At 33.8% G+C, this 26,390-nt stretch overlaps 1 protein-coding gene and 1 long non-coding RNA gene across 7 annotated transcripts; both read right to left on the bottom strand.

Moving 5' to 3' along the window:
• Positions 1–661: 661 nt before the first annotated feature.
• Positions 662–23,952, bottom strand: GUF1 (GUF1 homolog, GTPase). Of its 6 annotated transcripts, none has more exons than XM_032274072.1 (17): positions 23,563–23,920; positions 21,479–21,590; positions 21,187–21,366; positions 20,830–20,910; positions 19,528–19,605; positions 18,661–18,744; positions 15,136–15,200; positions 14,451–14,654; positions 12,642–12,781; positions 11,369–11,492; positions 10,841–10,973; positions 9,967–10,110; positions 9,035–9,168; positions 6,270–6,371; positions 5,346–5,465; positions 3,644–3,680; positions 662–2,541 (listed from the first exon to the last, which is right to left on the bottom strand). In XM_032274072.1, the coding sequence occupies exons 9-17, from the start codon at positions 12,745–12,747 to the stop codon at positions 2,404–2,406; spliced, it is 1,038 nt and encodes a 345-aa protein (XP_032129963.1). In that variant the 5' UTR covers positions 12,748–12,781; positions 14,451–14,654; positions 15,136–15,200; positions 18,661–18,744; positions 19,528–19,605; positions 20,830–20,910; positions 21,187–21,366; positions 21,479–21,590; positions 23,563–23,920; the 3' UTR covers positions 662–2,403. The 6 variants fall into 6 exon arrangements, with proteins under 6 accessions (XP_032129963.1, XP_032129962.1, XP_032129961.1 ...); XM_032274071.1 differs by lacking the exon at positions 23,563–23,920 and adding an exon at positions 23,187–23,547 and having other exon boundaries at positions 21,187–21,335; XM_032274067.1 differs by having other exon boundaries at positions 2,053–2,541; positions 21,187–21,335; positions 23,563–23,952.
• Positions 6,611–9,028, bottom strand: LOC116548674. The gene is made up of 2 exons (XR_004267499.1): positions 7,782–9,028; positions 6,611–7,410 (listed from the first exon to the last, which is right to left on the bottom strand). It is a non-coding gene; the product is annotated as an uncharacterized LOC116548674 (long non-coding RNA).
• Positions 23,953–26,390: the final 2,438 nt, after the last annotated feature.

Here is a 26,390-nt window from a genome sequence, read left to right as displayed (position 1 = left end):
TCTGTTTCTTCCCCCAAACCTGTACATACACTGAATGAGGGAAGCATACAGAACTCAGCACGGTGGTTGTCACATATTAAATTCAATAAACAGTGCTTATTTTAATATTGGTAAGTGTTTAAACATATTTTAATATTTGCTAAAATCTTAGTAATATTAGGTCATCTGAGGAATACACTTAGAAAGCACACAACTCCAAATCACTAAGTCATCTGAGTGGGAAAGTGGGAAGGGGAAAGAAATTAAGCTTATGGAACATGCTTTTTTTTGTGCTATTATAACTGAAAGGTTTCCTAAAGAGTCATAGGTTAAGAAAACAAAATTAATCTGAATTAAAAAGGCTAATATTGATAAATTTTTAAATAGCAAGCACATAGTACATATTATGTTCTAATTTGTAACTTTCCCTTGGCAGTGATAGAACAGAACACTTGGTTTTACAAATTATTTTTTAGTCTCAAATAATGTCATTTTCAAAATACTACTGTCATGGTTTTTCAGTTTTCATCTGTGTTTTATAAGAAGCTGGAAGGGGGAGGGAAGATACATTAGATGATAATTTATGTATCTAGGACTATGTCACAGGCTACTTCTACACATAATTTTAAGTAAATCTGCACTTTAATACTGTGAGCTCAAAATATCTGAGATAGGTCTCAAGTCAGTTTAGAAAGTTTATTTTCCCAGGGTTAAGGATGTGCCTATGACACAGCCTCAGGAGGTCCTCACCACATGTGCCCAAGTTGGTTGCGGCACAGCTTGGTTTTATACATTTTAGTGAGACATGAGACATCAATCAGTGTGTGTAAGGTGTACACTAGTCCTAAAAGGTGGGACAGCTCGAAGAAGGGAGGGAGCTTTAACCATAGACAGGTAAGAGCAAAGGGTTGCATTCTTTTGACTTTCTGATTAGCCTTTCTCTGAATATACAATTTACATGTGAGAGGAAGGTAGAGATATAGTCAGTTATATTTTAATCTGGTTTACTGAAACATGGGGCCGAGGAAGCAATCATTCATGCATTTGTTTCACATGAACAGAAGGATGACTTTGAGTTCTGTCTGTCCCCTGTCCACAAGGAATTTCCTTGTGGGCAAATTTTATCTATGTGGGCTGTCTTATTTAGGAATAAAATGGGAGGCAGGTTTGCCTCAGTAAGTTCCCACCTTGACTTCCCTTTGGCTTAGTGATTTTTAAGATTTATTTTTCTTTCACATAACCTTAGTATAAAATTCCACCTTGATAGTATTTATCCCTAAAATACATTTTCTTCATTCAATTCATTCAAGGTAAAAGATAAAGATCAATGGCTAACTAATGTTATCTTGCTGTAATATAGTCTGCAGTCTGGTTTGTTCATTGGCTGAATAAACATGGGAGCTGAGAGCTTTGAAGAGATATTTACTGGCTATGAAATCTCAAGTTACTTTAAAGTTAAGTCTCTTTAATTATGAAATTCAAACAATTATTAAACTCATTAAGAGCTCCTGGTAATACCAAACATCTGGTCATTTTACACAAATGTGTTCTGAATGTCTGAAAGAAAGCTCCCGTCCTTAACTTAGATGTATGTAAACCATTAGTTTCAAACTAACAACCTGATAAAATCTATAAACATTTTATCACGAACTGGAGCAGATGTTTAGATAGTATGTTATTTAAGTTTACTGTTTAATAAATGATTCATATATCAGATAAATTAATCCTGCTAACAAATGTGACATTTAAGGTGATTTTTAAAATCCTTTAACTTAAAGTAGATGGAATCTTAAGTATGGGGCCTTTTAGTGTCAGTAAGGGAAAACTCCATGAAAACAAAATATAGCAAGTCCTCACTTACTGAGATTCACGGAAATTGTGACTTTAAATGAAATGATACATTAAGAAACCAAGGCTTTTTTTCTCATCAATGTTATAAACCACTTAGAAGGAAATGACATTATTCAAGGACTTTCTTCTACATGTCATTTTGCTTAAAGTCGGCTTCTGAGAACCTTTTGATGACATTAAGCACTTTAGTTATGATTGAGTGCTTACTACGTCATGTACTTCTGAGTATTTAATGTATTACCTCATTTAATCTTCACAACAACAACAACCTATGTAGGTAGTAATATAATCTCAATTTTACCAAAGAGGAAACATGTTAATTTGGCCAAGGTCACCTTACTAGTGAATGGTTGGAACAGGTATTAGAGAACAGACAACATTGCTTCAAAATCTAAGCTCTTACCTACCCACTCATTACTCCCTTTCAACAAAAGGCTAGTAGGTTATTTAAGCCTGAAAACCCTGAATGTAACAAGCAAATTGTATAATTTTCATTCTGTTGTCAGCATATTACAAATTGCAATGAGAAAAAGATAGTTTTTAATTTATTAAAATTCTTTGTTTCCCCATCAATTATTTAGAAGATTGTGTTTTCAGAACTTTTATAAAAGTATCTTTTGGAACTTCAATGTTGCCAATTTTCCTCAGCTTTTTTTTCCCTTCTGCTTGTCTCTTCAAAAGTTTCATTTTTCGGGTAATATCACCACCATACTGAAAGATATTTTAAAAAATTGGAAGTCTAAGTCATTCTAGAAAATGTATGATTACATAGAGACATCAGTACAATCTTAACAACCACACCAAATTATCCGTAAGGCAGACATCTCTATAATCTTCCTAGCAGATCCTGATTTTACTGTCTTCTCAAGAATGATAAAGGCTTTATTCTGGATGGAGGTGAAGATCCCCAAGGAAACCTAGTAGTATTACAATATGCATGTCAAGAATTATCAATCTCATTACTGATTCTAGGCTTGGAATTTTGACTATAAACCCACAGTCTAATATAGAAAACTCTTAATCACATAGGAATAAATGTGCCAAAACCTATATTGAGCATTTAGAGAAAGAACTGATAATTTAATTCTAAACAATATTTAAGAATACTTTTTCTTTTCTTTCTTTTTTTTGAGACAGAGTTTCTCTCTGTCGCCCAAACTGGAGTACAATGGCGTGATCTCTGCTCACTGCAACCTCTCATGCTGCAGCCTCCCGAGTAACTGAGATCACAAGCATACACCACCATGCCTGGCTAATTTTTGTATTTTTAGTAGAGATGAGGTTTCGCCTTTTTGGCCAGGCTGGTCTCGAACTCCAGGCCTAAAGTGATCTGCCCATCTTGGCCTCCCAAAGTGCTGGGATTACAGATGTGAGCCACCAAGCCCAGGCAAGAATAATTTTTTAACAGCTGAATGATAGCAAACTGGCAAAGCAGTGTCAGAGGTAGATTTCAACCGTAAGATAAAGTGCACTGTTTTCAAAATCTTTCATTGTATGTTAGATCAAGAAAACGTAACCCTGATCACCGAAATAACTGTTATAAAAATCTTCCTTAGTATTACATATAAGAACAATTTTCATAAAATAAAAAAATTTTTACAAATTTTTATTTTATAAATAAGATGAAAAATATTTAAGGATATGGTCAAAATGAACGAGTTGCCATGGTCAAGCTGAAATTTACCTATTCAAAAAGAAAACTTGGAGATAAAGGATGTATACAAACCAACAATGGAAATCATTAAGTTTATGCCCTCTTTGATTTAAAAGCCATAAAAGTTATAAAGTAAAATAAATATAGCTAGATACATACACATTTTGCCAAAACATTTTTCCTATAGGCTTTCACACTGTAAAAGAGAAAATTTTGTTTAAGTACATAATTCCATTATACTGTTTAAAAGCACTTTCTTACCAAAAACAATCTCCCCTTTACTAGTAAATTTTAATGATAGTATTATTACCTATGTAAAATTGCCATAAGCATATAGATACCTCAAATGCTCTTGTATTTATTTTCATGTACTTGGCATAAAAGAACAAATAAATTCAACATGTTTATCAACACACATTAAGAAAAAAAGGTCAAGGCTTATGGTAGTCAGGTTTGATTAGGCCAAATTCAAGCATGATGTGACCTTGATTACAAGAATTATATAAGGTTATTTTTTACTCAATCTTAAAATACTGTTCCCACTACTACAGAAAAACAAAAAATGTTTATTATCTTATTACTGCCTCATACTGAATGTGGATGGAGTGGCTAGGAAGATAAATATATCCACACCAGCAGTTATAAACTAATCTGTAACATCTGAGAAATTTCTAGATCACTCTAATTTTGAAAACAGCTCCATCTTTACATATTCCTTAAGACAAATAAATCTATTTTTTTAAGGTATTCTCTATCTCAACACATTTATGATAGAATGAGCACTTGCTAACTCTTAAATTGTACCTTCCAGGATGTTCCCTGGTTATCATCTCCATTCTGCCTGGTCTTGGTATTTATGAAACAGAGTAACTAACTGAAGCAAAACAGTGTTAGGAAATAAAATGTATTGTAAACAATGGACCTAAAATTAACCTCAAGTCTATATTAAAATGATGGTTGTATTTCCCCATTAGGTTTGGGTTAAGGTAGAATTTAATATCAATTGACAACTTTTCCTAACTGAGGAGGTACTTCCTACTTCCGAGAAGTCTTAGCATCATTAAGGAAAGGAAATGGGAAGTGCTATAAGACATGTTCTGCACTTACTGTTATAAGCAGAGTAGCTTATTCAGTGTTCTTCACTGTTATTTTTTTTTTATTTTTTTTTTTAATTAAGAAACAGGGTCCCACTGTTTCCCAGGATAGTTTCAAAGCAATCCTCCTGCCCCAATCTCCCAAGTAGATGGAATTACAGAATGTGAGCCATCACACCCAGCCAGTGTTAGATTTATGTATTATATTTCATGAAAGACTAGTGTCCTACAGAAAGCCTATCTTCCATATCTACTATAAGTCATGTGAGGTCCCTAATCTAGAGAGCAAATCCTAACACAGTATTAGCATTCTTTGATTTATAACCTCCTTAGCTCTGGGGAAGTGGGGAGGTGATATTAAATGCTTCAGGTTAAAAAAAAATTGTAATTTTGTCATTTCAGAGACAAAACCTTTTCGTTTCAGTTTCTATTAATTTATAACCTGCCCAAAAGGATAAAACCATAAAGAAATTACTTACCTAGGAAATTCAATATAGTCATTCATTAATATGAGTAGAGATTAAAACAATTCCTCAAACCCATATACATTATACTAACTGCAAATCATATCATCCAATGGTGCTATATAAGTAATCCAAAGTAACAGTCATTACTTAAATCAGAAAAATGGAGAACACTATCATACTGTTTCTTCAAGTAAGAATACAGTTTAGGCCAATGTTAAATTACAGTGTTCCATATTCTTTAACTTTTTAGGTATATCATTTCTGAAATTGACTCAAGAACAAAAATGAATTTCAACTCACGTTTCTCTTGCAATGATTTTACTTCCAATAGAAGCTTGAATTGCTATCTCAAACAGTTGCCTAGGAAGACAATCCTTGAGCCGTTCGCACATGGCTTTGCCAATCGAGTGTGCTTTGTCTCTGAGACAGAAAAATACAACTGTTTATATATCATAAGAATATTTCAAGTATCTTTCTAGTTAGTTGCATAATCAATGTATAGGTGATCTAAAGACGTTCAAATGGAATTATCATAAACATCTCTTAACTCTGAATCACAAACAACTTCTCTGAATTAAAAAGGTAATATGTGATTATAGAAAACTTAGGAATACAAATATTCGAGTATAGAAACAGTTCTTGATTCTCTTTCCTTACCTACCGAAAACTTAAAACATTTTGGAATGTTTATTTTAAACATATTGCCTTTCTAGTCATTTTTTTTTAACTTTTTTTAGTATGATCAGTGTTTATGATATATTCTAACCCTCTTATTTAATAGACATTTTTGTCAATAAATATTAAACCACAAGTTTTAATGGTTTAAAATAACAATAAGTGTGTTGCATAATTTAACCAATTTGCTGTTTCTTGAACACAGGTTTTTCCTTTTTATAATTTTTTTTCAAATATAAAAAAACTTTTTGTTCCCAATTCTAAATCCATCATCACAAAATTTTTTTAACTTTTTTTTTTTTACATAGTAAGGGGAAACATTTCTATAACACTATTCTTTTAGACTATTATAACTGTTTCTTTTCTATTTTTAGTAGTCTAGAGAAAAGTGTGGAAAAGAAGAGAAAGTAAAGCTAGTGGTGTGAAATCTATTTTAATTACATTTAATAGTTTTTTAAATGCAGCTGCTCAAATAAAAATAAGCAAAAAATAAAAACATGTCAAAAGTGAGTATTTTTGCATTCCATCATTAGTTTCTATTAAGCTTACTTGTGTACAACAGTTACTAGCTCCTCTACGGTATTTCCATTCAGTAGAATATCCATTTTCACAAGTTCTGCAGTCTGGTAGCCTGCATCTTCATAATCAAAACTAAAAGGAAAAAAGTCCAAGTGATAAATATTACAGTTCCCAAGAGATTAGCTTTTTACTCTTTACAAAATGTCTATTTTCTGCCCCATTACACTCCCCAAAGAGATCTAACTTTCCATCAAAATATTACATATACAGTTTCTTGTGAATGGATCTAAATGTTATCGTCTTTTTATGTTTATTAAATCACCGGCCAAAGCAAGGGGAATATGTTTACAAGGGGAAGGAAAAGAAATTGGTGAACCTGACAAAGAAAATGGTTTATTGAAGACAAATACCATGCCTTCCCAATGTTCCCAGCAGCTGGCAGGCTTCAGACAATAGTATATATTAATGGATCATTTTCAGATTCATGAGTTGAGTTTCTATTTAGCTTTCTATTCCCAATGACAACTCTATGTTTTAATAAATACTATGGCTCTCATAAAATGCCATTAATAAATGAGACTTTTGGATTTCCTATTTGGCCCTTCAGCTTGAACCTCCCTTCACAGGGCTTTTGTGAGGATTAAATGAGTTAATACATGTAAACCACTTAGAGCCATGCCTAGTACAAAATAAGCATTAAAATAGAGCCTACTTTAGCATAAATACGAGCACTTAGTTTCAGCTGTTTTAACAAAGTGGTCAAAGCTTGCAATGTCAAAACAACATCTAAATGTTTAACTTATAAAACTGAAGTCTAACAATTAGGCTTACAAGTTGTCCCAATCACAGACAAGAACATGTATACTCCTGTTGTCTTAATTTTAAAACAATTGGTGCCTGGACTTGCAAAATTATGTTTGGTTTCTAAAGATTTTCAGCAGGATGGTCACAGTGACAATATACTCTATTACCAGATTTCTGTCAGAAGTACTGTTAAAATCCTTTCTTCAGGAAGCATCACTTATTAAACATTTGCTGTATGAAAGACACCATGTTAAGCACCATACAGAATACAAAGCAAATATAACAGGGAGAGAATAAAACAGATGTGGTCCCTAACTTTGAGGCTGTTATAGCTCCAACTACGTTGTGGTCCGAATATTAAAAGTTTCTTAACTCATTTCTTCAAAAGAAATCATTATAAAAATTGTGTTTCTGTTTCCAAGCAGCCCAATGGATACCTAACCTCTACTCCAAACATAGGTATTCTATTGTTCTTCTTAGAATGCAGGAAACGCATTTTTAATTCCAAAAAGCTACTGAGGCTATGGGTTGAGGGCAAATGCCTGTTTGATTAGGCATCGCTACAGCCCTTGTATTAACACAGGAATTCCTGCGCTGACCCTGTTGCAGTTGATTCTTGCCTCATGGTATGAAAGAAATTTTTTCCTGATCTTAATCCATAGCCCATAGTCTATGAATTTCTGTTAAGTGTGGAATTGACTGCATATGTAAAACATCCATCTTCAACATAACAATTACCTTAATGCTGGAAGCTGGAATATTTTATTTTTATGTAGTTCAAAAATAAATCATGTTCTTTCATTAAATTCAAAATGTATTTAAATTTCCAAACTAAGACTTTTAAAGATCACTTATAATTGAGAAAGTAGTACCCAAATGCAAACTAAAATTGACAGACTTCTGTTAAAAATATTTATAAATATTAAACCTACTAATCTTCCTTTCAACTCTGGTAATTTTAATATGCCCTCTCAATTTATGTTACTTTAAATTCCATTGCCACTTACTTGCTCAACGTCTTGTCTGAAAGACACATACGAGAAAAAAACTGGGTGACAAAGTAGAAAAAAAATTCTCAACACAAAGGGACATGAAGATTCCTTGGTAAGAAGAGTTATCATATATGCTAACTCTCTTCACTGACAAGATGATAAATAAAATTAAACTTCCAAGTCACTGCAACATGTTCTTTAATCAATGGAATTTGTCTCTGCATGTTAATATTAATATTCATGCACTGTATGGGAAGTATATAGATGTCAATGCTCATTTTTCCCCTTCTGCTTTAGCATGTTTTATATCTATATTCCACTATATACTATCCTGTAACATAATATTTTAGGGCATAGTGAGGTTATCTAGAGTTAAATGCTCCAGCAACAACAACAAACAGCCTCTCAGAATGCTATGCCCTGAGTTCCTTATTTGTTATTTAATAGTAACTCTCCTTTCACGTTTATCTGACTTTTCTCCATGTACTCCTCTGAGATACTCAATAGTTTTCATGATGTAGACAACCTGTTCCTGGAAAGACTAAGTTATTAAAGTGTTCACAAATGCAGGAGCACAGTTAGCATTTTTTACATACTGAATATGCACTTCTACTTTTCAAATATAAATAGATGTTCTTGAGATTACATAACATACAAATATATTTTAAAAGTGCTTTTGAGGTTACAGTAATTTTTGAAATTAGGTCTAATTCTTAATACACAAGAAATACAACTTTTTTCATGAAAAAGGGACCTTTTTTAAAAAAAGAGAAATAAAAGTCAGATAATAAATGAACGGACACTTTTCTCCTATAAGCAAATTACAAGTACTCTGTAACACCTATGAGGTTGCTCCAAGTCATTCTAACCTTAGTGTATGATTCTCATCTATTTTCAAGAGAGCAGAAATTACTAAATAAATGAAGAATTAGTATACTCTTGCTCATCAATATTTCAAAAAGGTTGGTCAGGCATCTTAGGTTCTCATTAATATTTTACCTGGCATATCCAGAAGATAGGGATTTCAAAGAGTCATAAAAATCTACCACAATTTCATTCAAAGGAAAGAGATACTTAAGCATAACTCTATTTTGATCAATAAACATCATATTCTTCTGAACTGCTCTTCGAGCCTAAAAAGGGAAGGAAAAAAATGAGTTTAATGATAACCTACTCAAATATTGAGGAATAATGTATTTATCTAATGGTCTAGTAAAAACTTGTGAGCAGTATTCATAATCAAAGGAGAAACATTTTGTATTTCAATTACATTATGATTTCTACCAAAGCTTTTAATCTTTAACAATTTTATCTTTTAAAATAAACACTATTTCATTTAACAATAAATAAAAATTAAAAGTCCTAATTTCTTGTTTTACAAATTATTAAGTCCAGAGAAATTAAAAGTGAAAGATCAAGATTACAATCTAGTTTTTAACATAATTAAAACGCAAGTCACCATTTGACATTTTCCAATATCTACGAATATTTCACATAGGTATTTTTAAGAAATATAATTACATACCATTTGTGGATTAAATCATGTATAACACTGTGGTGAGAACTAAAGCAAAATGGAATACCTTCAAATTTATGGTACCTGAAGTACTATAATTATCTTTCAAACTACTCAAAAAGGCTAAAAGAAATTATATGTTTAGCTACTTCAGGATAAGTAAGCATCAAATTTCTTTAGGCTAAAATATCAAATCAGTTAATTACACAAATTATCAGAAATGTTCTTCTTATTTAAAATCAAAATAATTTAAAAAGTATACACACTTATATATACATGTATAGATATACAAATATATATGAAAATCTCTTATTCAGTATGCTCAGCAGAAAGAAATATTTTAAAACCTGAGTTGGAAATCACTATTTTAGAGGAGTAAAATCTAATTTTGTATTAAATTGTATTACAGTTATACCTGGCATAGCATCATTATTTTTCCAGTATATTCATCTGGTGTGATAATAGTACCCAAAACAACTGGCTCCAAATATTCTGTTACTTTTGATTTATCAGGGAATTGTGCAGGATTGATAATTGTAATTTCTTTTTCTCTATATTCCTAAAAATTAGAAAAATCAGCAATACTTAAAAAGAAATCTTAATATAATGATTATCATGTTTCTTAAAAGTTTGCTTTATATTTTAAAATCCCTCCAGCTATAATCATTTAATACTAATAACACGTATTAGTAAATAATATATCCAATTATTGATATTTACTAAACATATTTAATGGACCATTTAGAAAAAGTATGACAAAAGAATACATTTTAACCTGACAGTTATAAAACATAATTAGTTTAACAAGTTAATTTTTGTTGGAAAATATTTAGACTGCCCAAATTAATATTTATTTAAAATGAACAGATTGCCACTTGCATGGAATACAATATTGTTTTCATCACTGATTTGAATTTAAAATTTCCCAGTCACAGGAATGAATGCTTCACTTTTTATGAGATCAATTACTTATGACCAAATTTACATTTTTCATCTTTGTGCTAGAATCAGAACATTATTTTCACTACTAATTTTACCTTTTACTTTAGCAATAGACTAGTTTTGATAATGCTGAGATTATATCAGGTTAAGAAAAATATGACATTAAGGTAGTTTTCAAAAATTTCTTCATCAGTTAGCCACAGGATAATTCAATTTTTATTACTACTAATCAATAAATATTTGGTTTAATACCTAATAAGCTACGGGTATACTAAAAAGTTTCTCCTGCATTGTATATATACACATTTATTTTTTCCAAGAGACTAATGCAAATAAATATCAAGTACCTTTATCAGTTTTGATGATGAAAGTACAGCTTTATATGGAACAGTAGGGGTTGTCAAAATAACAGAAGCATTATATTCTTGCTCTAGTCGCTGGTTGAATACTTCCATGTGCAAAAGTCCAAGAAATCCTAGCCTGGGGGATGAAAAAGACAAACTCCAAAATGTTTATGTTCCATAGGTTTCATTTTCTTTTTTTTAATGAACATATTGTTACTTTAAGGGAGGGATGGAATTAAGAGTCATTCAAACAATTCACAATATAATTAAATGCTAGCATAATTTTATTAAATAAGATTAAAATCTTACACTGGGAATCTATTTTAAATCACTATAAAACTTATCAATAAAAAGTCAACCCACAAAACGAAACAGGCAGATAAAAATTGTTTTCATTCACTTTACACTAATACAAACTTATTTTCAGTAAATGTTCCAGAGCAATGCACCATTTATATCTCCCTTACCTATACAAATATTTTTAAAACCTGCCTTTCCTATAAAAAAAATATATATATGAATGAATCTTACCTCCAGCCAGCACCCAGAGCAAGGCTACTATCCCGATGAATTGTCACACTGGAATCATTTAAAGTCAGTTTCTCTATGGCACTCTTCAGATTGTTATATTCAGATTGGTCTACAGGATATATTCCTGGAGATACAATGATTTCTAGTTATCATGTGATAAGCTATCTACAGAACAATCAAACCACATGTGTAGTGCTCCCAAGTTCAAAATTAGTCATTTACCTTGTAAATTACTTGTTTGTATTTTATTATCCAAAATACTGGTTTGCTAAAAATTATGAGTATTATGTTAAATTGGTTTCAATGTATCTTACAAATCATTAGTCTTAAAGAATATACAACTAGATTTGCACTCCAATGTTTTTAAGGGTTTTGAAAAAAGCGGAAAATTTTAAAAACCATGTGAATTAGTCCTATTAAGAAAACACATTGTATTTCAAAAAACAAAAGCACAAGACATTCCACAACCCAAATGAAACTCTATTATTAGATAAAAATAGAAGTAGAAATGAAGAACTATACTGGCTCTCAATTCTCTAAGGCAGATTATCTATTTAAAACCAAAGTTAAATTTTGCTTTTTGCTATTTACTGACAAAAACTATGGGAGCCATTACTGATTCTCTTTCATCTGACACCTCTGAAGTCCTCTAAAATCCAGATGACTGACTTTGCCTACAGGTAAGGGTAAACAAAGCTCCTAATTCCCAGTGAGAGAGGACTATAGAGTGAAAGCCAAGGGCTAGATACTCAGCACAGAATAACCTGATGATCTTCAATCAGGTCTTCCTTTTTCCAAAGTAAAGGAAATAAACAATTCTGAAATTATACATACTGAGGCAACACCATTCTCTGTCATGTCTACATGAGTACAATATAATATTAAAGAAAGTCTATTGAAGATGAAGGCACTCAGTGTCTATTGATAATAATAAAAACATCCTAATTAGTAAAATGTTTAAAATATAATGAACTCCCTAGAAAAATAAGAAATAAATTTGTATAACTGTGTTCTATATATCACAGCTTCTTCCTGAAGAGCTAATTTCTTAACGAGTCCTAAATGATCTCCCACATAAAATTTCATCATACATATGAAATTATAAACTGATAAACAGCACAAAGAATCAAGTGAACAATAAGCTGGAATTAGTAGTTATTTAAAATAATCAGAATGTATATATATCTTGTAGTAATTTTTCTTTAACCATAGAGTAAGACCTTTAGATTAAAAATATTGTGGCCCTCAACCTTTGAATTTGTGAGCTCCTCACCTGCAAATACCATTGGTTTCGCTGATTTAAACCCAGGCAAGGGCTCCACTGGTTGCTTATGTAAATGTAATGTATCTCCTATTTGTGCTTCAGTGACATCTTTCATCCCAGCAATCAGATAGCCCACCTGTCCTGCATATCTAAATAAAATTATTATATGCAAATATTTACTGCTTTAATGTTTCAAGCACGTAACTCACAATTAATTCTACCTTCCAGGAAACTATCATACACTTTCCAAACAAAACCTTGTCAAACTGAAAATAAGTGCTACATATCAATTCTCAAACTCTGAAGCTTGTCAGCAAATGAACACACCAGATCTACAATCCATTATACCTCTCCACTCATTAACCTAAGGTCTTTTTCATGACTCTGCCAACCTTTGCAATTTAAACAGCAGTTTCTAAAATATATTGTAAATACAGTGAAACCAGTAGGTACAAAAGCATTACAAAATGTATACTAATTGTGATATCTTTTATTAATGATGTTGCAAATGTTCTTTAACAAAGGGAAAAAAAGGTAAATTTTTATCCAAGAAAAATATAAACTTTCAACAAACTGGCCATTTGATACTCCTCCTGTAGCAAAAGAACAAATCCCATGAGTTCAGGTTAACCTTAGTTAAAAAAAATGACAAAGAAAACACACAATTCCCTACAAAGTTAAACTAATTTATACTTAGAATGAGCTATAAGAACCTTAAATGAAGATATGATATTATTCACTATATATGTGATAATGTTCAATATAAATCAATGTGAAAATATTTCAGTAAAATTAGACTTTCTAACTCAATATAGTGTTGTTGTTAGACATACAACACTAAACACTCAAATGTAATATGATAGTCATCTGGTTCAATAATTTCTACAGAAATTAAATTATTGTGAGGAATTATTGTGAGGAAACAGGACCTCACAAAGCTCAAATTATGTATCCAAGGTCATGTCTCATCAGTACCTGATATGGAGTAGGCACTCAATAAAAAGTTCTTTTATAAGTCAATTCAGATGTGTTTTTGTAATGCATACTACCATTGCTAATACCACTCCCCAAGAATTTTAATCAAGGTTTTACCATGAATTCCACACAAAGATTTATTAATGTTTCTATAATACCTTTATAGTGGAAAATCTAGTTATGAAGAAATGTCAAAAATGATACCCAATATGGATATGGGTGGAGGGAACTAACTCTTTCATTGTCTCATCAAATATCAATATAGCATCCAATCTACCTTGGATCCTAAACCTAGTTATGACTAGTCATCCAGAATAAAAACCTGTATCATAATTTATAACCAGTGATGTTTCTGTTATCCTTCATCTTTTTTTTTTTTTTTCTCTTAACAATTTCAAGAACCTTTATTGAAACCAACATTCAAATAGTATGTCAAGGGTGAAATGTCTCAGCAAAACCAATTTAACAATTCCAAATATATATAAAAACATTTAATCTTGTTAAAGGTGATAATTTACCCCACCCCTATTTTATCTGCTATACTTCATTGCACCCAATAAACAGGAAAGACTTTGTTTAATCATTTGCACCAAAAAAAACAAAAAACAAAAATCCCATCAAATCAGAGTGTAATTATAGGCTGAATGTGGTATAACTAAGGCTTCCAGTACTACAGTCCACAAACCCACATGAGCTTCCTTTTGACAAAGCATTTACTGTATCGTTGCAATAATAGTTTTTTTTAAGTTAGTAAATAAGGATCATTCTAAGCACACCAAGTTGAGAAAAAAACAAATAGAAAAACATACAAATACATTTTAATTACTAACGCAGATTACTTACAATTTATGAGTTGGCTGCTCATTAGGATTCAAAACTCCTACTTCATTAACTTCGTATGTCTTTTGAGTATGTGCAGATACAATTTTATCTCCTTTGGAAACCACTCCATCAAATAATGCTACATTGGCTACCACGCCTCTATAGTGGTCAAAGGTGGAGTCAAATACCAAAGCTCTCAGGGGATTTTTGCGATGCACTTTAGGACTAGTACATACAAGTAAAAGTAAATACATACATACTAAATTAAAATCTTAGTAAAATTCATATTGGTCACTTAAGATATTGTACTTGAGTTCTTGAGAAGGTTTGATACACAACAGCCTAAATAAAAAGAACTTTTTATAAAATAGATTTAATAACCTCTAGTTTTAACAGATTACTTATGAATATAGTTGTTCATCTTAAAGCAAAGGAAAATAACTGCCAATGTACTGAGGTATGTTTTATAATGACTGTCAAGAAGAGACCTCTATTAATCATCTTTGCTTTTTCTTTTACTTTACTGAACTTGCCTTCTATGTATTACTAAAAGCAAATAAATTTATTCTCACTCCCTGTAAGGATATTTGCCACATCTATTTAGCTAAAATAACAGTTCACACTGACAGTCTTTGAACTATTAAATACAGACAGTTCTTGAATTATTAAATAGCGACAACTAGTACAAAAATCACAAAATACTCACGGGGGGATTCTTTCAATAACTGCCTGAAGAACACTCTCAACATTTGTTCCAAGTTTAGCAGAAATCTAAAAGCATACATGGGAAAAAAATAAGCATTTAAAGTTAAGACTATACTTTTGAGAAATACAGCAAAAGGAAGAAAACAAAGCAAACAGCATACTGACAAATACCTCTTTTTCTAATATAGTTAGGTAGTTCTATGGTTCTAGGATTGAACTAGAAGAGACTCCTGATTATGGTATTGAAAGAGGAATAGACTAAGAGTTCAAAATCTGGATAACAATCATGTCTCTGCATTGATTGCATGTATTTGACCAGTATCTATCTCCTTGAGCTTAAATTTCATCATCTAAAAAAACGAAGCGATTATTCATATTCTGCCTAAATCTCAAGGTTGTTGTGTGGATAAACAATATATATGGATGTCATGAAACTATAATGCATCTTACTACTTCACTGTTCTCACAGCAGAAAAGCAGGCCAATACTCAAACCACATGGTATGACTGATCTTTATCACCAGTAATAAATGGACTACCTCTTAAATCCTGATTTCAAACTTCTTACCCTTCACATTCACTCTAGACTAGGATTTTTCAGTTTCAGCCCTACTTACATTTCAGGCCAGATAATTCTTTGTTTTGGGGCTGTTCAGCAGCAACCAGGGCACCTCATTTACCCACAAGATGCTGGTAGCATCCCTCCTAAGTTATGAAAACCAAAAATGTCTCCAAGTATTTGCCCAGGGGCAAAACCATCACCACTGACAACCACTGCTCTAGACTGTAGTACTTTCTTTACAACAGTCCTTAACTTGTATATATTGAATATACTAATTGATGCTGTCCATCAGCTCCACCCTCCACCCCATTTCTCTCCTTTCCCAGATGGGACTCTAAGATCCATTATTTCCAGTCACTCTGGTTCAACCACTTTCTACTCTTTCCTCGTTATAGGCAGCTGGCAAAACATCCACCTTGACTGCATCTAATTATGTGTATTTTCTATGCCCATATACAGAGCAGCTTAACATTACTGGAGGAAAAAAATCAAATAAATGGTCTGGTTCATTTTGTTGTACTGGCCCAAGCACAGGAAATCAACACCAAGACAAAAGTATGCCAAATTGCAGGGTCTTTATTGCCTGTGGCCACGGAGGACTCGCGTCTCTCCAACCCCTCCAACCCGTGGCCCCAAAAGGAGAGTGTCAAGACATTTTATAGCCATAAAACCACCTCGGGGGTAAGAGTGGGGGGGTGGTGGGGGTAAGGGGCTTCAGACATTCAGAGAGCTAGTAGATTCTGTAAATCACCTCCTGGGTGGAGATGAGGGTGAGGGGCTCCGGACATTCCGAGGGCCAGGGGACTTTCGACATTCTGATTGTTACTTAAGTGTTTCACAAAAGTCAAGATAAGCATTTGTTTACACATTGTCTGTGTAGGGTGGAAATCACAGGCCTTAATTACTTATTACAAGTCACAGGGGCCAAGATGGCATTGGTTTTGACTGCTTGCCTGTCACATTAGGGTTACAGAGAGCAGTTTCAACAGAAAGCTGAGGTATGGTTGAGGTATGCAGTTTTATGGGACTTTTACCATGTCACAATTTCTTGAACCTGACAACAAGTGATCTTGCTTATGGGCAGCCATGCTGCTTATATACTTAACTCCAAATCAAGAAACATCATTTAATATCCTACAGATTTAAAAATTAAGGTTCTTTATAAATGTTTTAATTAAGGTTATTAATTTTTATTAATTTTGAAATGGAGGTTTGTAGATAGTGTTCAGTTTAGCAACGAACTATTATGTTTTATGTGTTATGCTGTTTCCTCCTGGATGATAATCTCCTTTTCTCTTCATATGGATTGTTAATACTTAGCCACAATAATTTAACATCTGGGCCGAGCACGGTGGCTCATGCCTGTAATCCCAGTACTTTGGGAGGCTGAGGCGGGCAGATCACAAGGTCAGAAGTTTGAGACTAGCCTGGCCACAATGGTGAAACCCTGTCTCTACTAAAAATACAAAAATTAGCAGGGCACACAGAGGCAGGCGCCCGTAATCCCAGCTACCCAGGAGGCTGAGGCAGGAGAATTGCTTGAAGCAAGGAGGTAGAGGTTGCAGTAAGCCAAGATCGCACCACTGCATTCTAGCCTGGGCGACAGAACAGGACTCTGTCTCAGGGAAAAAAATAATAGTAATAATAATAATAGTTTAACATCTGAGCTACTATTACTAGCTGGATTCTCTATTTCTCTTCTTGGACCTCTTTGATCCATTCTCTATAAGGCTACCCCAATAACTGGTTTATTTGTTCCTCTTGCTTTAAAATTCTTCAATTGCCTTAGAATAATTTTCAAGCTTTTTAGCACAGCAAGAGTCCCAGCATGACTTGATTCCTGCATACCCCTACCCAGTCTACCTATTCTTACCCAGTCTGGCTTTCTGATCTGTAAACATGACAAATCTTTTCCTAATTTAAGTCCTTTACATATACTCTTTTCCCTTCCTGGGATGCTTTTCTGAAAACTATTCATTCCTTCAGGTCTCAGATTATCAAAGAAGCTTTTGCTAAATTATTCCATGTCATAACATCTTTCTAAGAAAAAATGATTTTTCACTGTTTATTATGGTATTTCACCTAGAAAAATACAATTTGTTGAATGAATTTCCTTGACAATCTCTATCCTAGTCAATAATTCCTATGCTTACTTCTTTGTTTACTTATTTATTTACTGCCTGCAAAGAGGGAGGGGTCCTGTCTGTCTTGTTCACTGCCATACTCCTAGCTGGCATATACCAAATAAGAATCTGAATGATTTTTGTTAATATTAAAATCAGAATAATCATATTTTAATATAACACAATCCAAAATATAAAACCATATATAACTTGCTCTTTCAAAAATTAAATGAGATTGAAAGAAAAACACTACATTGCTGCGCTGACATACGTAACACTGCCATGTAGCACAGCAGTTTGGCTGTGGCAGTTTAACAAGGAAATCATCATTTGAAAGGTAAGTAAAAATTCAAATTTAAAGTGGTAGCTACTTTGATATAAATAAAATCTATTGTTTCCTAGCATTAGTATACCTAGCTTTTCACAAAATAGGTTTTTGTCAATTCCAAGAATGATACAGACAAATGCCTTGAAATTAGTTTGAACCTGCTCTTCAAAGACAATATTTCCATTGGACAAAATGACAATACAATAAACAATAATGCAGGGAGTTTCAGAAGGCCTGTGTTTTGGTCCTGGCACACTGGCTAACCCTGTGATCTTAGGACAGTGATAAAACCTTTGAGCCTCAGTTCCTTTAACTACATCATCACAGTAATTTCTGTATGTCCTAACAATATAAAAAGAGCTTCTGGTAAGGATCAAAGGAAATAATAGTAAAAGAATTTGTAAAACTATCAAAAACAGCATATAATGCCAGATTATCAAATAACATGAAATTTCACTTAGCTCAATTACCTGAGATTTTTTCCAAAGTATAATCTTTTTAGAAAGTATTTTACCTTAATACATTCATCACTTGGAATATCAAACACTTTCTCAATTTGGTTTTCAACCCTTTCAGGATCAGCATTCTTCAGATCTATCTGAAAAAAAAAAAAAAACATTATGTGTTAGTACAATAAAGATAAGATGACTTATGTATTAACAGTATTCAAAGATAGTAAAAAGCTTACCCATTTTAACCTAACTGACCCCACTATTATTTTTTTAAAAATCACTGATATATTAGCAGTACAATTTAATAACCATGACTGAAAAAGAGAAGTTAGGTAGCAAAGAGCATGCAAAAAAACTTAAGCAGTTGGCTACTCAGCGCAGCAGAAGAGATCAGTAGCAATTTATCAATTAAGCAGCATGTGAACTGATTTTAAAAGTTGATTTAAATATAACATTGTCTGACAACAAGCTGTCTTACCTATGGCCTTCTTTTAAACTTAACCCCAATATCAAGAAATATAATTTAAAGCAATGCAGATTTTAAAATTAAGATAATTTTGAAATATGAAATGGAATTTTATAGACAGAGCTCAGTTTAGCACTAAATTTTTATGCTTCATGTGTTGTCTTGTTTCTTCCTAGATTATATTTCCTATGTATGGTTTAATCTGACAAACATGATTTGTCCACCCTGCAGAAATGGCCCTCAGTCACCTGCACGATAATTCAGGGAAAGTATCTTCTCAATTGTGTGTAAGGGTAGAGTTTCAGTTGTACTTCCATTACATACAATACAAAGAGATAAATTCCACAATGTATTTAATAAATACCTGGAGATCCCTCATATAGTAAATTGTACAATTGACATTTAAACACTAACTTTACTTTTAGAAAGTGAAATAATAACACTGTTGTCTTATTGTAATTACCTTATTTATAACTGGAATTACCGATAGCTGTGCTTCAAAGGCAAGAAAGAAGTTTGCTACAGTTTGGGCTTGAATACCCTGAAAAGATCAAGACACAAGATACTCAGATGACCATTCTATTATCCACCACAAAACTTGTAATTTAAGACCACTCCACATATCTTCATCAAGAGATTTTGCATCATGCTAACAATAAAATTAAATAAAATGCCACGTAACTACCCTTCATACTTTTCTTTCCAACTTATGTCTTTGCGGTCAAAATGAAAATCACTGATGGTAAAGCAATAACCACATCAAGCAGAGTGACCGAACAGACAGTCTACTAAGTTTGAGATAGGAAGCCTTTAAGGAAAGGTACAGGGCAAATCAACTATGGGTATCTATTTTTCTATGCATCTGGATCATTCTCTATGATAATTCCTTTCAGTTCAGAAAGCATTTATCAGGCATTGAAGAAACAAAGATGTAACATGGACTCCCAAGGACCTCAAAGCTTTTGAGAGAACACAGTCATCACGGCAGTTTATAAAGCTCACTACTGCCTATATAAGTTAGAGACTGACTTTCCTTAATAGAATCAGAAAAGGCTTAACACAACACCATCACAACCAGCAACAAAACATTAGGTTCTGAATGAAGAGTTTGTGAGAAACATATATCAAAATCTTACTTAAGTACATTCACAGCTTTCACAGCTTTTATATGGTCATCTGCTGAATATCTTTAGGGTTTACAGCACAAAAAAGCTTAGTAATGTTATTGATTTTTTAAAAACCGAATACTCCCCAAATTATTGCCTAACTAAAGATTTATTTGCAAGATCTGCTAAAAACGAATATAGAAAGCTCAGATTAAGAACTGCTAAAATTGGTAGGCTTTTTTTTTTGGGAAGATGCAATGATAATATGACATCACACTTCAAAAAAATACAACAATCTTTTGAACAATTCCAATTTAAACACTAGTCAATTCCAGAGAATGCTTTAGTATAATAGTATTTCAAACTAACAGGATGAAACCATATGATTTTGAATAAGTAATAGATTAAAACTATTTTTTAATTATACGTGAAGTTCTGAGGTACATGTACAGAACGTGCAGGTTTGTTACATAGGTATACACATGCCATGGTGGTTGGTGCATCCATCACCCCATCATCTGCATTAGGTATTTCTCATAAATCTATTTTTTAAACACAAAAATTATATTTCCAAAACACATTTTAAAGAAAAACTCTTGAAACAACCAAACAGTCATGTCATATCACATGTCACATCATACAAAATGAAAAGCACCTACCTCATTTGCATCAACCACGAGTAAAACTCCCTGGCAAGCAGCAAGTGACCTGGATACTTCGTAACTAAAATCAACATGGCCCTGGGAAACAAAAATATTGATACCTGTAAATGTGAGCTGTAATTTTTAAGGAAAGGGCATGATGGGAAATTTATTGACTCTACTTGATAAAAGTTGTTAAATACTGGTTTCTTTTTTGTAGCCTGCGCTTTTGAAACAATTGACACTAATAGAAGAACACTAAGAAAACAAAAAGTAAGAGCAGATGTTTAATATTCAGTTCAAAAATTAAACAAGGATCGGTTTGCACTACTGACACAATATTCACTTTAACAATACATACAAAATTAAACTTACTGGTGTATCAATGAGATTTAAAAGGTACTGCTTTCCTTCATAATTGTGAAAAAGAGATGCTGTCTGTGCTTTAACAGTGATTCCTCTTTCTCGTTCCACTTGCAATTTATCGAGAACTTGCTTATTATTCTTTGTTTTATCAATTGTCCCTATAAACAGAAACACTGATATTTCTCTGGGCTTTAAAAAAGAAAGAGAATATTACTTACAAAATTAAAATTTAAGAGTATGGTGAAAGTAATTCTCAATAACTCTCAGCCATCAGTTAAGTATGTAATATAAATGAAAATACCTGTAAGTTCTAGGAGCCTGTCAGCTAAAGTACTTTTGCCATGATCCACATGTGCAATGATACTGAAATTTCTAATATTTTCAACAGGAAATCTAGACATGTCAAGTTTTTCCTAGAAAGGGGAAATACCACATTTAGGAGTATAAATTTTGCATACTATAAAACAACTACACCAATTCAAAGAATATTCTCTTAATCGTTGAACAATATCATTTCTAGCATATAATATTGTTTATATTCTAAGAATAAAGACATGTATGGCTAAATTCATATTACAAGGAACATCAGTTTAATAGTCAAAGGTAACTATATAGCTAAATAACAATCACTTACTTAACATTTCTATGCCATTTTTAGGGCCTATCAGGAGCTGAACTTGTTATCATGAATGGAGAACATAAGATACTTAGAACTTCTAAAGGCTTGAGAATACCTTGTCCAGTAAAACTTTTGAGGCAGTGGAGCTACAGAAAAGCCGAAAGATACATTTTCTGCACCTATCAAACATTTAATCAGATTTATTTAAAAAATCTGTGTCTCAGCCAGGCACAGTGGCTCATGCCTGTAATCCTAGCACTTTGGGAGGCCAAGGCAGGCAGATGACTAGGTCAGGAGTTCAAGACCAGCCTGGCCAAGATGGTCAAACCCCATCTCTACTGAAAATACAAAAATTAGCTGGGCATAGTGGCACATGCCTGTAGTCCCAGCTCATCTGGAGGCTGAGTCAGGAGAATCGCTTGAACCTGGGAGGTGGAGGTTGCAGTGAGCCAAGATAGTGCCACTGCACTCCAACCTGGGTGACAGACTGAGACTCTGTCTCAAAAACAAAAACAAAAACAAAAACTCTGTGTTTCTAATTGGGCTTCAAAATTTTATTTTAGATACAATTTTGCTACTTGGCAGCTTCTCTGGTGAGAAAGAAAAAAAATGACATAAGACAAATAACTTTTAACGCTTAAAATTTAAAAATATTTTAAAATGGAACTCCTGGTTTTTAGTGTACACATCTTTAACGGTTTACTGAAACACACCACAATCTGCTAGAAACTGGTATCAAGCAAAATATACCAGTTATTTGTACTCAAAACATTTTTCCAATCAAATCTGTATTTCACCATCAGCAAAACCATGAAATTACAATGAAATATAAAATTCACATGAGCTTTAGGTTCTTTTATAGTAGCCTAATACAAGACAGATAATAAAAGCACAATTACAGCTGAAAGTTTGCCAAAAAAAATTTTTTTAAACTAATTCTGATGTTTGCCCTGTAGATTTTTTCTCTTCAGTTCAAAAGTTATACAGAATTGCACCATTTTTAAGAACTCAGAATTGCAATATAAATCCATTTTTAAAATCACAGGCATATTAGGACCAAAGTTGATTAATTATAAGGTTTTGTTTTTCCGCTTACTTATAGCTTGCCTTCAACCGCTTCAGTTTTCTGCCCAAACTGTGTCCCTCCACAATTATCAGAGTTGTTGAACCTCCCACCCTCTCCCACCGCAGAGTCAAAATTACACAGGTTTGCCCCTGCTGAGGTAGAATGAAATTATAAAACTACAAAGACCGAGCACTTCTTGAATTCTAGGTATTAGGTATTAGTCTAAGAAAGTCCACTTCTCACATCACACAAGTTAGCGACTGGATGTTTGATTCCTTCTGCATTCAACAAATGAAGCAGGAGAGTGACAAAGAAGTAACTTACCCAGGTCACATAGCTAGTTAATTTGCAGGAAAATTGACGTTTTATTAATATTTACTAGCAACTTTCTCAGCAGGCTTTTTAGAATTAAAAAGATGAATACACACAAAGCGCTTCGACCCAGTGGCTCGCATAAACAAATCAACATTTGACATTGCGAATGAGAAAACCCAGGAAGTCAGTGACTTTCCCAAGGTCACACTAGTGAGCAGTGGAGGGTCGGGAACCTAAGCAGTGCTCACACTCTCCGCTCTGCCCCACTGTACCAAGTGGCAAACAGGGTTTAAAGCTAGTCCTAGGAAGTCTTGCACATTTCCAAGATCGCATGGGGCACTCTAACTTTAAAACGTGGCTAAATCATATTCCAGGGGGCAGTCACCTTGAGGTCAGCGGCGCTGTAGAGCCTGTCGGTAGCCCAGGACTCCCGGGCAGCCCCGAAGGTTAACGCGGGCCGGGACCCCGGGACCACCAGAAGGGAGGCCCCTGTGGCCCGCGGCGCGAGCGCGCGTGCGCACCCCCAGCCCCGACCCACGAAGGTCAACATGACCCGGGCGGAGGAGGCGTCAGGAGAGGGTACCAACACGCAACAGCAGCATAGCCCGCTTTTATTCGAAGGTACCCCGGTAGGGTCCGATGGACAGGACTCAAACAGATCCTCTGAAGCGGACGAGACAATGAACCCCTGATGGTTCCGCCCAATTGCCGGCTCCGGTTGAACCCCGAAGACGCGGCGCAGTTTGCTGACGTCTGCACGCCGCACGACGTCGTGACATCAGCGCGTCTTGGCGCCGGGTAGTGGAGAGGTTATATGAATCGAAGCTTTCAATTGACTCCCTAAAATGCAGTGTGTAGAAAGAGTACATACTAGCTTGTATTATCTGTTGAGTGCTGTGCCAATTCCTTTGCATTGTCTCTTTCTTCCTCACTACTGCCCTGTGGTGTGTGTACTGTCAGTTTCCTCAAACTACCTCAGGAAATCCAGACCGAGTGACTTGCCTAGGAGCTCACGGGTGGGAAGCTGTGGAGCCTGGCGGGCTGCCCAGGCAATCTGATTCCCGAACCAGGAGGCGAGATCTTAAGTGCAGGGGCTTAAAGATACTATTATTAGCACAACATTGAGGCTTAGCCTTTTACCTAATGACAAAATAATAATGGCTTTTTTAAAATCTGGAGGTCGAAATATATTCCCCATGTTGTCATTGACTGAGCTAATCTTAAACTGCATCTGAAAGGAATACGGGCCGTAACATTGAATGTAATAGTGAATCTAGGAAGGTTTTGGCAAGAAGTAAATGTGGGGAAAAGTTCCATGCTGGACGCCCAATGTTTCCATCGTCATCAAGTTACCACTTCGTCGAATGAGCTCTGGCAAAGTAAGAATGGGGAATAAAATAGAGATGATAAGTGGTGTCTCCCACTACTTCTCTTGCGCTTTTCTGGAATATCCAGAGTTTGGTGCGAAGGAGGAAGATGAAAACTCTGTTCAATTCACCATTGTGACTGAAGACAGAATCCTTCGTATTGTTTCCAGAGCCTCTGAAAGTTTCTTTATTTGGGGGAATTCTTCGGATCAAGAATTCTGTAGCAGACTCAGTTCTTTGTTGGAATTTTTATGAATTAAACAGTACTTGATACACGATAATTCTGTCACACTTGTAAGAGAATGAATTTAACAACTGTCTTGAAGTGAGCACAATAATTTATATTCAGTATTGCCCAGACTTACCTAATTTGCACATTACCCTCGTTAATTTTCACCATATACTGTCAGAGATAAACAAAAGAAGACACCAGTTAAAGTGGTGAAGACAGATTTTTATTACAGTGATATACTATTGCAATCGGGATGAAGATCCAGAATGAACTAAACTACAATTTGTACAGAGGTGACTGCATTTTAAAAGGAGAATACAGGAGAAGGGAGAGAGAACAACTTGATCAAAGTCAGGGAAATGGAAATTTACAAAAAGCAAGGGCAGGAGAATGGTCCATTTGAATCCACCTGGCTTGTTAACTGTTGCTTATGGAAATTAGGCTCTTACCCTTCCTGCAAATGCTCAGAAACAGGGGTCCTACCTTCACCTGCTGGCTGTAACAAATTATTTTGTCAGCAGTGAGCTGTCTCAGACAAAAATTTAAAGGGGCTTCATCTTAAAGCTGTTAGAAACTATATTAGTTTGTTAAAGTCTTTTAATGTGTGTGGGCGAGTGGGTAGGGGAAGGATGTGGATGAAATCATTTGTGCTGACGGTCTGTAGTTTTTATAGATAAGTTTGAGGCTTTGCTGATGAGAGGGCTTAGAGAAGCCTGGGTAGAGTTTGGTTAAGGAGAGAATCTCTGTCAATCCTCATACCGATATATACTTGTTATTTTTATTTAACTTACCTTTATATGAACATGAATGTGTTTTAAAAGAGAACATTGTAGATTACCATTAATAGAAAAAGCAAGATGACCTGTCAAGAGTAACAGTAAATATAACTGTAATGAATAAAAAATATGATTCAACTTTAGGTTTGGTCTGTATGGATTACAAAAGGAAGATTAGCAAATATTAGAAAAGAATTTTAAAATATTAGCCTCAAACTGAGATTTTTTTCTTTGACCTAACAAGAAGCATTTAAATAAGGTTGAAAGAAAAACTATATCTGAATGACACAGTGTCCTTGATACCACATCTATGTCTCACCTAAATCTATCTGGTGCCTCCACAGGTATTTGTCTCACACTTTAAAAAACCACAATATCTTATAAGACTGACATCATATTCCCCAACCTACAAATGAAAAAACATATTCATTAGGAAAATACTGAACTCCACTATGTCAGGTGCCATGCTAGCTGTGGAAACTCAAATGAATTAAGCAAAATGTCTAAAATTACATAATAGATAAATGCAAAAATTATTTGAATCCAAATTTTTGGAAACTAAAGCTCATCTCTTGCAATATCTTTGACAGCACAACTTGATTTATTATTCAACTTGAAAAGAAGCAGGAGGTATAGCCACTGAACTTCAAAAAGGAGGTATATTTTCTTCTGTGCTTTGAAGGATAAGCATTTTTTTATTTTTACCCAAGGAGATAAATGGAAGGTAAGCAGAGGAATAATCAACAGCACAGCACATGTTCTCAGTTTCCAGCACTACCTACATACTTTGTATCAATTTGTTTCATCTTCACGGAGCCCTCTATTGCTGATACTCTTA

This window comes from Sapajus apella, unplaced genomic scaffold, assembly GCF_009761245.1.
Source record: "Sapajus apella isolate SASKATOON/1434 unplaced genomic scaffold, GSC_monkey_1.0 scaffold5, whole genome shotgun sequence".
In the NCBI taxonomy this organism is placed as follows: domain Eukaryota; kingdom Metazoa; phylum Chordata; class Mammalia; order Primates; family Cebidae; genus Sapajus; species Sapajus apella.
This window is presented reverse-complemented; position numbering and strand designations above follow the sequence as displayed.

What these genes read in the sequence shown, in the direction of transcription:
- GUF1 (XM_032274067.1), bottom strand. Translation starts at nt 23,727, where the DNA reads ATGTTGACCTTCGTGGGTCGGGGCTGGGGGTGCGCACGCGCGCTCGCG. An exon ending in TAAATCTCATTGATACACCA is followed by an intron (nt 20,911 to 21,186) that starts GTAAGTTTAATT and finishes TTTGTTTCCCAG; the next exon opens with GGCCATGTTGATTTTAGTTA. An exon ending in GTTATTGAAAGAATCCCCCC is followed by an intron (nt 14,655 to 15,135) that starts GTGAGTATTTTG and finishes TGTATGTACTAG; the next exon opens with TCCTAAAGTGCATCGCAAAA.